Below are 14323 nucleotides of genomic sequence, written 5' to 3'. Positions count from 1 at the left end.
TTCCCAATTTAAATTAATTATTTCTTCAATGTTTGAATTAATTTAAATATTTCTTCCTGATTTAAGCTTATTATTTCTTCAGTGTTTGAATTAATTTAAATATTTCTTCTTGATTTTAATTTATTGTTTCTTCAGATTTTTTTAAAAATTGAATTAACATTTTTTTCCAATTTAAATGATTTCTTCACAGATTTTCTTAAATGTTTGAATTAATTTAAATATTTCTTCTTGAATTTAATTATTTGAGATTTTAAAAATATTAACATTATTAATATTAATTTTTGTTAATGTTTAAATTAATTCAAACATTTCTTCGCAATCTAAATTAATTATTTTTTAAAAATGTTTGCAGTAATTACCTTTTTTGTTAATATTTAAATTTATTTAGATGTTTCTTCCCAATTTAAATTATTTATTTCTTTACAGATTTTAAAAAATATTAATAATATTTTTATTATTAATTCTTGTTAATATTTAATTTAATTCAAACATTTCTTTCTAATTAAAATTATTTCTTCCCAGATTTTAATGAACAATATTAATTTTTATAAATGTTTAAATTAATTTTGATATTTTCAAACTCTGACACAATTTTCCATGTGCGTTCTTAAAAAAAAAAAAAATTTCTTTTCAACATAAGAATATTAATGAAAATTTTGATTAAAGATTTTTTTTAAAATATCATTAAACAATAATTTTAAATCTTTTAAATGAAGTAATACTATTGACATATACAAAAAATTTTCATACCACTAAAAAAAGGCTTACAATTGTTTAAATAAATTCCTTGCAAGTTTAAAAAATTATTCTCCAATAAAATAAAATAATAAACTTGAAAAAAATTTACTAAAAAGCAATCAGACGAATAAGTATCTTTGTTTTATTTTTTTTTCTAACCGGATAAATTTCTTAAAAAAAATAAACAAAAATAGTGCCTTGTTATAATTATAATAATAACATAATAAGTAATAATTTCTCGATTGTCTTCTTTATAATTTAATATACACATATATTTATTAATTAATCAGCCAGATTGAATTTACTGAAATTTTTTAAATCTATTTAAATTTGTACAGTGGATTTATATTTTATCTATCACGATTCATCACATAGATATGTTATTATTAATTATGTTAATTTATATTTTATATAAATATATATATAACATAGATATTATATATATATTTATTAATAATTAATACTTAAAACAAATTAATTAACTTCGGTAGACCTTCATCACAGTGAAATTTTATTTTTAATTTTTAAAATAAATTATAATTTTTTTTCAAAAAAAATAAAATTTTTTTTTTTGAAAAAAAAAATTCTCTTTTAAAAAAAAAATTATTTACACCTACAATTTTTTTTGTATTTTATTTTTTTTTTAAACAATAATTAAAATTTTGTAAAATTTATAAATTGTATTAAATACAATAAATAAATCAGTCTCTTGATACGACTTAAAAAAATTGAAGAAAAAAAAAAAAATTTATATTGAAAATAAAAATTTAGACGGTCTCCAAAAATAATAATTAATTATTCAATCATGGCTTTGACTCTCGAGAAAAATTACTATTAAACTTAAAAAAAAAAAAAAAAAAAAAAAAAAATGAGAACCTAGCTTTAAAATATCGGAGATTTTATCATCAGTTTGGAATATCTGTCCGTAGTAATTAAAATTAATGATAAAGGATATATACTAAATTACATAGTTACAACTTTGTACATTGTTTAACCAAGTTCACTTGCCCACATTGATTTTTTTTTTTTCTTAAAAAAAAAAATCAAACTAGTCTTTGAAGTAATCGCACAGAATCCGGCATTGATTTTTTTTTTGTTTTCAATGTCCAAGTAAAGCACTATCACTGGAACGGGAGTCCTTTTGATTGCGTAGTTCATTGAATTGATCAACCACTAAATGAATTAATCAATGAATTAATTAATTAATGATTGCTTGATTGGTTAATTGAATTGAATAGAGTAATAGAATTAACAATCAATGTATCAAGCTTTGACATTGAGGATCATCTTCAGGTGGTTGGTCATGAGACTGTTTTCTGACTGCTGACAGCGAGTCGGTGTCCAGTGACGTGGAGGCTGCGGAAGAGCAGTCGGGGAAGGTGGGTCAGACCATTTAGAGCCTGCGAAGTAGTTATTCGTTGGACTACCGTTGCCCGATGACCTGGATGATGATGATGATGATGATGAAGATGAATATCCGCAGCTGTCCAAACTACGCTGGTAGTTTTTGCTGCACGGACTAGAACTGAACCTCGTGCCCGAGTTGCCATTTGGAGTCTGAGTTTGAGTTTGAGTTGTCGGGCTGGAGTATTTTTTGTTGTTATTGCTGAAGTACGTTGTTCGCGTACTTCCGCCACGGGGGCGCTTCTTGGTACTTGTGTTTGGTGAGGCTTGTCGCTCGACTTTGTTGTTCATTTTTGGCGTTGAATTCGTCATGGTGGAATTTTCGGTCTGGATGGTTAGATGAAATTTTTAGCCGGTTTTGGTGATCTAAAAAATTAATTTTGTGGTCTGATAAATTGTGTTTCAAAATTAGTGAATCTTAAGGAGGTTCGAGCGTAATATATGAGTCAAAATAATATTAAATTTTGTTTTTACTTTCAGTCTTTCGAATATTCGTCAAAATTATTTATTTTAATTTAAAATAATTTGAACAATTTAATAATTGATGATTTTTACTTATTTCATAAAATAAAGTAATAAAATGACTTTCGTATTTATTACTTGCTGGATTAAATAAATAGATTTGGCAACAGCGCGATTGATTATACCCATTACATAGACGTGGATGAGTGTGTGAGTTAAATATTTCTTTCTCTGTAACTATATTTCTATCCTTTTCTTTTTTCTCAGCTGTTGACGCGACGTTGCCAAATCAACGAGTCAAAAATATAAAATTAAACTTGAAATATTTCAAAAATTATATCGGTAATGTATTATTATTAAATTTTTTTTATATTTTACAATAATCTAAGTTTCTTGTGTATAGTTTTTTATTCGTTAAAGTTGGGAGGTTAATATTGAAAAAAATAATTAAAGTCTCGACTTAAGTTGGTCCGCCATAAGAGCCCGTGTATAAGGAGATCCGAACAAAAACAGTTTCACTGTAAAAAAGTCGCGCCAAGTCCACGTTCATAAGACTATTAGGAAAAAAAAATTTTTTTTTTCTTTAAAAAAAGATACAAAATAAAAAAATTAAAAAATCCAAGTAATCGATATGATTGTTTTTGATTTTCGGAAATTAAAAAAAATTTTATTGTAAATTTAAAAATTAAAAAAAAAATTTTAGAACGTATTTAGTGTGCGTGGTTGCAAAATATTTTACTTTTAATGAAATTCGTAAAATCTATTTACTAGGACTTTAAAAAAATTGAAATAGACAATGACGCACACCAAGTACGTTCTAAAATTTTTTTAATTTTTAAATTTACAATAAAATTTTTTAATTTCCGAAAATCAAAAACAATCATATCGATTACTTGATTTTTATTTTTTTATTTTGTATCTTTTTTTAAAGAAAAAAAAATTTTTTTTTTCCTAATAGTCTTATGAACGTGGACTTGGCGCGACTTTTTACAGTGAAACTGTTTTTGTTCGGATTTTAGTATTTTTGTAATTATAATGAAAATTTACAATCGGTACCAACTTAAATCTCGTGTTGACTGCATTTTTACTGCAAACTATCCCCTTGAAGCTACAGTTTATGTAGATGTTATTCCAGTGCACTCTGGCGGCCGTAAATGTAAGCTGTGAATTACTTTTTAACTGTAGTTGCTTATCTATAGGAGGATTACTACACATTTTTATTTTATCTAGTCTGTGGCGCTGACCTTTCTCCATAAAAAAAAAGTCAGGATCGAAATTTGTGAGCGAGCTATAGTATGTACTGATAAAATTTAATAATTTCAAGTAAATAAATTGTTATAAGTGAATATAATTAATTAATACGGTGAAATAAATTATGAATTACTGTTATGATAAACAAATTGGATAAAAAAAGTACCGTAGAATTAAATAAAATTTCGCAGCCTCAAAAAACCGTTCTGCTTACAGTAAACACAGTCGGTAGTCTGGCGCTCCGTTTACAACGGATTTGAACGGAACTTGGCGCCAGATTCTACCGAATCTGTGGATAAAAAATGTTATTTTTGAAATTTAATATCTAAATAACTAAACGGTGAATCTTTTTAAAATTTTGGGATTAGATAAATGACGTATTTATTTATACGTATACTTAATTTGAAAGGTCAAAGTTGGAAATTATTTTTCACATTAGATTCGCTCGAACCTCCTTAAGATATTGAACAATAAAGAAAAGTGTTGATTTTGAATTTCAATGCAGTATAAAAGGTTATTTTTTAGGTATGAAGATATTTTTGAGTGAAATTTTTAAGTGATACTAATTATAAGAATTATAATTTGAGGTATTTTGTAATAACATTGATTTTGAACGTCAATGCAGTCTAAAATGGCATGTTTAAGTATAAAGATAATTTTTGATGAAATTTTGACTTGATATTGGATATAAAAATTATAATAGAATTATTTTGAGACCGTATTGATTTTAAGTGTCAATGCAATGTAAATTCATTTTTTATTGTTAATATATTACTTAATAAAATTTTTAAGTTTCATTAATTACTATGTGAGGAACTTTGTAAGTGCATTGATTATGAGCGTTAATGCAGTATAAAATGTCAATTTTATATAGCGTATATTACTATATAATAATATATTACGAAATAAAATTTTGAGCCATACTTATTAATAAAATTTAGTAATTAAATAATGTTATTAATTCAGTGAATTGATTATGAGCATTAATGCAGTCTTAAAATTTCAGTTTATTTATGAAAAAACCCGTTTAATGAGTATTTTAACCCAATATTACTGATTAATATGGTTAGCAAAAGTATTAATGCATTGATTGTGAGTGTCAATGCAATATAAAAATAGTATTATTTCAATATAAATTTTTTTTGATTGATATTTTAATGGCTTATTACAAAACCATAATATTTATCGAAGTACTGACTAAATATTACATTGACTTTTAGTGTCAATGCATCCTTAAAACTTCAAAAATGGTTGTGAAATCAGCAGACATCTTACAATTTTTGAAATTTTTCTAACAAATCAATTATAGTAAAAAAAATATTTTTAAAAATTAACATAATTGTTTTTAATTTCTACATGTGACATTTTTGTACTAATTTTTTTTCATAATAATTTAATTGTTATAAATATTTAAAAAATTGTAAGATGTCTGTTGATTTCAGTATCATTGAAAAAACACTAAGTATTTATAAAAATTTCAATTCGATATTATTGATTCTATACTAAAATCCAATTATTAATATTATAATTATTATTATTATTATTTACTGCAGCTATTAACAAATTAAATTTACTTAAAAAAAAAAAAAAAATAATAATTTATTATCCGATTATTTTGTATCAAAATAAACAAAAAAAAAAAAAAAAAAAACTAAAATAATAAATAAATGGATTTATGCGCGCGCAGTTAATGTTGTCAAACTGCTCCATTTCTCTACTCGACCTTCTCCTCACCGTTCAATTCCCACTATTTACTCAGAAAAAAAAATTAAAACACGTACACAAATAAAGCAAAAAATGTCGAGAAACTTCTATAAAATTATTTGTTATAAAAAAAAATAAAAATCAACCGCTTGCGTTATTTTTAGCTAAACTGACTAATTCTCCATTATCTTTTCTCTAAAATAAAAAAAAAAAAAAACAATAATAATAAATTTATCGAGTGCGTACTAGCAACAACAAATCTTAATAAGCCATGTGTAAAAAAATAAAAGTCTTTTTTAAGTTTATAAAAATAAATAAATAAATTTAATTAAAAAGATACGATAAATTTATCTCGGCACTGTATTGTACTCACAATCTCAATAGAAATCATCGAACTTAAATGACCTTTTAATCTTAATGACGTAGTTAATTTCAACACGTGTTTTAAAATAAAATTAGACATCTGAATAAATAATCACTTACAGAATAAATAATAAGAAAATAAGTAAATTATAAAAAGAGTAATAGAAATAAATAAAAATTACCTTGATGGAAATCCAGCGAAGTAACTGCGCAATAGATGATAAATAAAAAAAGTAAAATGGCGTCTCGTTGCCCGTAATGCTTCAAACAAAAGAACTAAAAAGTTCGAGCTTGGAAATAAATTTGTATAGCTTCTCAATATATCAATATTAATATTATTATTATTACTATTTGCTTTCTTTTCAGATGCTGTCAGCTTCTTCTTGGTAAATCCAGTATAACAGGGCCTGCTTGACGACGGATCGTATTTTTTAGTCGATAGTCACTGCGGACAAAAAAAAACAGAGCCAGCTGGAGACGATCACAAAATGGCCGCCGCTTGGCTTCACTTCCTCCAAAATATTTACGCCTTTGTCTGAACTCTCCAAACTTCTTCTCTCTTTTAGCAGTCTGGCTGCCAAAATTCCGAGGAAAAATCACAAATGGTAATTATAATAATAATTATTTTTCATTTGACAGTTTAATAAATCAGAATAATTTCGAATAAATAATATATTAATTATTTAATATATTTATACAGGCTAGGTATGATAAAAATATCGGATTCACTTTATTATTTTAAATAAAATATTTAAATTATTTTCATGAGCAATTTAAATAAGCTTTAAATATATTTTATTTAACACAGCACAGACTGCACTTTTAAAATAGTGTCCACTTCAGTCCACTTCTCACCACTGATGTACTAACACTGAACAATGGAAGCTATTGCGCAGGATATTAATATATGCCCTGGCTAGGCACTCGGTACTTTCCCCTCCCCGCCCTTCTTTTCCCACTCATTTGATGTCAACGGCCAGCCATCTTGATTTGCTTTACACTCCAGTTGTTTTGTTGTTTTATTTTTTTTTTAAGCTGAAATGTTTTATAAAAAATTTGTTTGCGCTTCGTTATTTTTAAAAGATAAATTACTTTATTTTATTTTTAGTTTATTTTATTTATGTAAGTTTTGTTTTTGATTTTTTTACTCGGATAAATATTTTTAATTTATTTTTCAGGGTCGAGAGTCCAGATGCTGCCATCTGGCGGGAGAAATTTATTTGGCGGGTAATTTTAAAATTGTAAAAGTAAGACTAGAATTTTGACATTTTTTTTTATTAATTATTAATTAGGATATTAAAAGTACTAATTGTTTTTTAATTTTTTTATTATTAAAGAAAATTTTTATATTTCTGCTGAATTATTGATATTAATTTTAAATAATTTAATACAAAAATAATTTTAATTTATAAAAATTAAAGATTCTTTCATTCTGATTTTTTTTTTCAATAAAATTAGAAGAAAATTTTGTTTAAAAAATTTTTTTAAATAATTTACTTGTTTAAAACAAATTTTTTAATCGTCAAATTATAAATTTTCTTCTTCTAAATCGCTAATTATACAAAATTGGTAATTATAACTATAATTACAAATTCATATTCATAAAATAAAGTTTCAATTTGACAAATTAAAATTTAATTAATAATAAATGTTAATAAGTTGTATATAATTAAAAAAATTTCCTAAATAATGTAATAATAGAAAAAAATTAAATTATAATATGTATAAAGATGAATTTGCATAAATTATACATATATAATTTATGATTTAATTATTATTGTGACGCATGAATATTTCAATCCTGTTGAAAAACTCCAATAAGATCCCATCAAAAGTGACAAAAGCCACTTAGAAACCAATAAAATTTATGGGTTTCTAAATGGCTTTTGTCGCTTTTAATGGGATCCTATTGGAAATTTCAAACAGGGAAAGCTTACCATAACAAAATACCCAGGTATAAATTTTTTCAGGTAAGCATGATAATTGAAATTATCCAGCAGAAGTAAATGATGGCCAGAATATCTGGGTTTAAAATTATACAATGGTAGACATTTACTAAGCCGGTGAGAGAATTTTTATATATCAGCTGTTTGATCAATAGATCTCTTGAATATACCTAGAAGACATTATTTATTTATTCAAGAAATGATGCATCATTAGAGAAATGTATTTTTAATGACTTCATTGTTTCTTGCGAGTGAATGCTTTATCCTAAAAAAAAAATAGCATTTGGCAGCAATAATTGCCGGCTTAATAGGATGAAAACTCAAGCATGTAACACACGAATTAGTCTCATAATTTTTAGCCGCTTCTTGGTGCAATTTTTCATCATTGCGCTCTAAATTGTAAAACTTTATCCTAGATTGATGATCACATCAGGCGGTGTGATTATTGCTGTACGCGATTGCCAGGGTACCCCCATTTTTGCTCCAACTTAACGAGCTTACTTTTTTCTGTAAAATAAATTATTTATTATGAAAAAATAATTTTTAAAAAATGAAATTCGGCAGCCGAAATTTAAGTAGGTTTCCTATTAAAATAAAATGACAACACTGATAATATAAACACTAACGCAATTGAGAAAATACATAAATAAATTTATATAATATGATGTAAAAACTAATGCTAAAGCTGAATTTCATTAAATCGACCGGTAAATATTTAATTTTTTTTTAATGTATATATGGATTAATAAGAGCCTATTTGATAAGCTTTCAGATGGAGTTTACAGAAATTTAATAAGTTATCGAATTTAATAGTAACTGTGCCAACAACCTATGACCCAGATTTTACTTTTTGTATTTGAGTATTTGAGTATTTTGGTTTATTTTTATTAATTATTTAAATATTAATAGAAGCAATTATTAAGATTATTGCGGTGATTATTATTTAATTATTGTATTTATTTAGTTAATAATAATATATTGTTGTTACCAAAGTTATGATTAAATTAAGAAATTAAGGAAGTCCTTTCGCTCCAGTTGAGTCATAACAACTGTAGTAGTAAATTTTCAATAAATTAGAATACAAAACCCATAAAAATTCCTAAAATTAAAAAATAAATAGTATATGAGGCATTAATCGTTGAAATTTTGAAAATTAAAAAAAAAAAATAGCTAAATACAAAAATTAATTTGACTGTTGTAAATCAGCTGTTAGTAACCTGTCCGTGATTTGGCAACGCTTTATTTCGGTTGTTTACATTTTTATTTGCACAATATAACCTTAACCGTGTTTAACTTTTTGCAGTCAGTGTAAATAAATAAATAAATTAAAAATGTTTAGTCACAAAACCATAACATTCTAATGTCTCATGGCAGGAATGCTAGTATTTTTTAATTATTGTTTTATTTTTCAATTATGAATTATGAAAATTTGTTAACAATAAATTAACTAATAAGTATGCATGAAAAACATAAGCGCGTTAAAGTTTAGTTTGAATTTATTGAATGGTCTGAAGCTCGCGCGCTACGCAACGTTGCCAAATCTTTTGACTCCATTTTATTGTAGGTAACTTGAGAATTTTTTGTGATTTTTAAATATTAATTTCTCAATAAATATCTTGGTAACTGATATATTTTATTGCAAAAAAAGAAACCTGAATATTTCGAAAATCTGATTTTTAGTTTTTTTTTACTTCATCTAATCCATGACTGATAGTATAATTCGAGAAATACTGCAAACGTCTGATTTTCTCGTAAGACTCTGAACAAATACTAACATTTAAAAATTTTATTTTTTCAAAAATTTTTCCGGTAAAGTATAACTTAAACCTCACTATAAGATAAATAAGGACCTTAACTATTAGAAAAAAATTAAATTTACTCATAATCTAATATTTTTTATTTTACATTGGCGGCGAAAGGACCTCCTTAAGCGTGTGAGAAATTATTTTGAAGCCAAGCGAATTAAGCGAGCAAAAGAAACAAATTGTAAAAGAAATTAAAAGAATAACAAATTATTATTTGGTGAGAACTTTTCTAAGTCCCGAGAACAATTTAGTATGGGAAAGCGGCGAATGGATATATAATGAAAGAAATTGCGATTGAAATAATAAATAATTGTGAATTTGACGAAGAGAAAGGATGGATAATGAAAGAAATGACGATTATTATTTGAAAGAATTGTGTTTGGGAAATAAAAACTTAGAAATTTTCGACGAGTGTTAAGCTTGCGCGAGCCTTGATAGATGGCGAAGATGTTTCGTTTGTAGTGATGGCTCAAAAATAAGTATGTTAAGTTCCGTTTTGAAAATAATTTTGACAAGCAATTCTTTCTCGGGAGAATTACTCGGAAGAATACTCCTCACCAAGTAATTCTAGAGGATGATACTCTACTTGGAGTCTGACCAAGGCCCAGGTAAGTATCGTGAAACGACCGAATGAAAGTGCTACTCCCCGTGTCGAAGCCTTCAGCTGAGGTACGGTAGGTAATCATAAGCCGTGTAGGTGGGAGCGAGGAGGATACTCTCCACTTGCTCTCAGGGTAGAGTTTGTTTAGGACCCCACAGGGATGACGGCTAGTCGCCCTGAAAGGGGGGGGGGGGTTTATCGGGAAATTAGTTAGTATTTTGTAGATCGCGTTTTTTAGTTTGAACCGTGAATACCGTCGTGTATGTTTGGATATAAAGTTTCTATTGTATTTAGTGTATATTGCTTATATTGTTTCTTGATTTTGAACCGCGTTAATGATTTTGAACCGCGAATATGTGTGAAAAGAGTGTTCTAATGTATTGTTTATATTGTTCAATTTGCTTATATTGTTTATATCGTTTATTAACATGATCAGGTCAATAAAGAGGTTTCCTTTTTCTTTGATTTATTTAAAATGAAATGTTTTGTTTATATTTTGTTATTTATAATGTGATCCCCGTTTATGACCCTGGACTCCGGCGAGCAAATTTCGAGCCGGGGATTAATTAGAATAAGTTTGATTAGAAAACGTGGACGTTACAAACCACTAAAACTCACAATTTTTTAAAATTTTGAAACTTATTGATCTAGCAAAATATATAACTATGCAAATTAAAGCTTATTTAATGAGATTTCAGATTAGTCTAGTCGAGAAGTTGATTTCTTGTGAAAAATATTTCCAAGTCTCCTAAAAATATGGTTGATGGCTTTAACGATCCGGAATGGCGTCAGAAAAAAGATTTTTTTGGATTTTTTGAGAAAAAGAAAATTACAATTGTTATTAACAAAAAACCGTTAAAAAAATTAGCCGTCCTGCCTTTTGGCAAAATCTCAAAAAGTATAAGTGATAGCTCAAATATTAAAAAAGATTCTGAAAGAGCAGAAAATTTTAGTAAAAAAGTTCTCGACTCCCGAAATTGTAGCTCCAATGTTTATAATTTTAATTAAGGAGGTATGGTGAAAAATCACTTTTCTTACAATATTCCTCAATTTTTGAATACGCGTACTTCTAAGTGTCCTCTATACGAATAAATTTTTTTTAATAGTCTTTGCGGTGTTAATTTTCAAAATATTAGCAATTAAAAACTTCAAAAAATATGATTCCGCGGTAATAAAAGTTGTATCACCATTTTTCAAAAAGTTATTTTTCTAGACGCCATTCCGGATCGTTTAAGCTTGATAGCTCGTTTGATGGCTTACATCAACCATATTTTTAGGAGACTTGGTCCCTAGCTATGAATACCTGGGCCTAAAATTCAGTGCCTCCTTAAAAGGTAACCTCGCAGCTATACACGCAACGAAAAAAGGTAAAGCAGCCATCGGAACTGTGCTCAACATCACCAGGAACCTTAAAGGAGATAATTGGCCGGCTGCAACCAAGTTATTTCACAGCATAGCTCGCACCTCGGTCACTTACCTAGCTCACATCGGCTGCTTTAGCACTGACTACCTGGAACATTTTGAAATTTGCCAGCTTTATTTTTATAAGCGCCTACTATCATTACCTGCATGTATACCTGGGTATGCCATCCGATACGAAATAAATCTTGATCACACAGCAGTATGGATCATACGGGCTGCTATTGGCTGAGTCATCAAGGTCTTGAGCATGTCTGCCAACCGACTACCCATTATTTGCCTACGCAAACTCGCCGATCTAAGTAACTCCTCGTCCTCTAAATTAAATTAGGTGTCACAATTAAAAAATCTTCTCTCGCCAATAAAGGAAGACGACATGCTGTACAGATTGGAGGCCAATCATTGGATAAACAGAAAAGAATCTATTCTACCGAAATTTCGCGACTACATGCGAAAGTTAGATCGTGATTGTTATTTCAATTCCTAAGCGTGCCAGTTTACATTTTTAACGCCGATACCGGAAGCCAGAATCCAGAGAATACCAATTCATCTTCTGAAGCCCTTAATGCAACTCAGACTGGCAAGTAAATATGCTTGTCACATCACCGTCGATGGTATTACCCTTACTCTCTCCCCCACAAAACCATGTCCACACTGCCAGCTACAAGTACCCGAAACGACTCTACATTACATCTGTGACTGCCCACTCTTCACCGAAAATAGATTGAAAAACCTCAAAGACTGGGTCATTCGCACTTGCCTTCTACAACTTTCATCATCAATCCTCGAGGACTCCAGTTAAGGTAAAAGCCCCAATAGATGATCATGTACCAGTATATGATCACTCCATGTATTTGTATACCTCCTATATTTGATTTTAATTTAATTTCTACAATGGAATCTTTTGTTTAAATTTGTTTTTTAATTTCTGTATCAAAAATTTTTGTTTCAATTTTTATTTTAAAAATTTTTATTAAAGTTTTTATCCAAAATTTTTGAATTAAAAATTTCCGCTAAATTCGGATTTTAATCTCTGTATTAAGAATTTCTGTATCAAAAATGATTACTTAAAATTTTTATATCAATCTCTATATCAAGAATTTTTAATCCATAATTTTCAATTGAAATTTTCCTTACTCCAATTTAGTTAAAAAAATTGAGTAAACTTTTAAAAATTTACACTATGTGTCAACAATTATAAAAAAAATTTATGACCTTCATAATAAAATACAAAAATATAATACATTCAGTAAAATGAACAGAGGTTCTTGATCCAGAGGGGGTACAGTCGCGTATACTTCAGCCATCTTATTTTAAAGATTTTTTGGCTGCTTTCAAAGATTTCTTTGTCCTTTGTACTAGTGTATTATGTATTATTAATTCATTTATCAATTTATTTATTTATATATTGATAGGATATAGGACCTATATTTGTGAATATAGATATACAGATACATGGAGTGATCATATACTGGTACGTGATCATCTATTGGGGCTTTTACCTTATATCTCACTGAAAAAACTGGAAAGCTACTGCCGAGAATGTAACAAACTAAAATCTAATCCATCGATCTAATTTTTCAAGAGACTAACACATATTTGGATAAGATTATGTACTCTATGTATCTTTCTATTTATCAACTTGTTCTCGTGCCAATTGCCACGAGAATCCTGTATTCTTTTTACATGCAATAAATTATATATAATTAATATTAAAATTATAATATAAACATTATTAATTAAAGTAATTAATTACTTATAAAAAAATACCTATTTCCATTTAAAATCCATATGAAAATTAAACTAGCAGATATTTAATAATTTTTTTAACAAATAAATTGGAACAAAAAAAAATTAGATAAAAAAAATTGAGATGTAGAAACTTAACAAAATAAAAAATGCAATTTTTTGTAAATAATTTTTTGGAACAAATTTGTTTGTTAAAAAAAATTAAAAAATGGTTAAATGACTGCCAGCTTTTAATGTCATAAAATTCATTCGTTCTGTTTCTTTCTAAAAAATATGTATAAAAAATGTTAATAAAAATTAATAATAATAAATTGATAACACTTGAAATGCTTACTATTTTTCTTCTCAAAAAAATCAAAGAAATTTTTGTTATCAAAAAAATTATAAATTTCATCTTAAATATTAAAAAAAAATAATTTATTAATTAAAGGTTATGATAAAAATAAAAAATGAAGATTAATTTAGCAGATATTTGATAATTTTAAGAATTTTTTTAACTAATAAATTATGGCAAAAAAAGTAGAAAAAAAATTGACATGTAAAAATTTAAAAAAATAAAAAATGCAATTTTTTAAAAATAACTTTTTGGAAAAAATCTATTTGTCAGAAAAAATTGAAAAATGGTTAAGTGACTGCTAACTTTAATGTCATCAATAAAAGATATTCTTAATTAAACTAACAAATAACACAAAATTTTTTCAATTTAATTAAAAATCACCTGTTTTATTTTTTCCTGAAAAAAAAAAAAAAAAACAAAAGACATTAATAAAATTAAATCTAAAAATTTATTACAAAAAAAAAATTAATAATTAAAACCCTTACCTTTGTTATTTTTTCTTTGTACAAAAAAAAATGTCTTCTAACTCAAAGCTTGATTTAGC

At 26.6% G+C, this 14323-nt stretch overlaps 1 protein-coding gene and 1 long non-coding RNA gene across 3 annotated transcripts; one reads left to right on the top strand and one right to left on the bottom strand.

The window, feature by feature from the left end:
• Positions 1-1727: 1727 nt before the first annotated feature.
• Positions 1728-6609, bottom strand: LOC123263169 (proline-rich nuclear receptor coactivator 2 B). Its single transcript, XM_044725714.1, has 2 exons — positions 6105-6609; positions 1728-2508 (listed from the first exon to the last, which is right to left on the bottom strand). The coding sequence occupies exon 2, from the start codon at positions 2452-2454 to the stop codon at positions 2002-2004; it is 453 nt and encodes a 150-aa protein (XP_044581649.1). The 5' UTR covers positions 2455-2508; positions 6105-6609; the 3' UTR covers positions 1728-2001.
• LOC123263170 lies at positions 6440-12557 on the top strand. 2 transcript variants are annotated; one of them, XR_006509113.1, is made up of 4 exons: positions 6440-6527; positions 7101-7169; positions 7893-7985; positions 12061-12557. It is a non-coding gene; the product is annotated as an uncharacterized LOC123263170 (long non-coding RNA). The 2 variants fall into 2 exon arrangements; XR_006509112.1 differs by lacking the exon at positions 12061-12557 and having other exon boundaries at positions 7893-8041.
• The last annotated feature ends 1766 nt before the right edge of the window (positions 12558-14323 follow it).

Source organism: Cotesia glomerata, linkage group LG4, assembly GCF_020080835.1.
Source record: "Cotesia glomerata isolate CgM1 linkage group LG4, MPM_Cglom_v2.3, whole genome shotgun sequence".
In the NCBI taxonomy this organism is placed as follows: domain Eukaryota; kingdom Metazoa; phylum Arthropoda; class Insecta; order Hymenoptera; family Braconidae; genus Cotesia; species Cotesia glomerata.
The sequence above is the reverse complement of the archived record's forward strand: the minus strand, read 5'-3'. Positions and strand labels throughout refer to the sequence as shown.

Coding starts and splice junctions, on each gene's coding strand:
- LOC123263169 (XM_044725714.1), bottom strand. CDS start 2,454: ATGACGAATTCAACGCCAAAAATGAACAACAAAGTCGAGCGACAAGCC.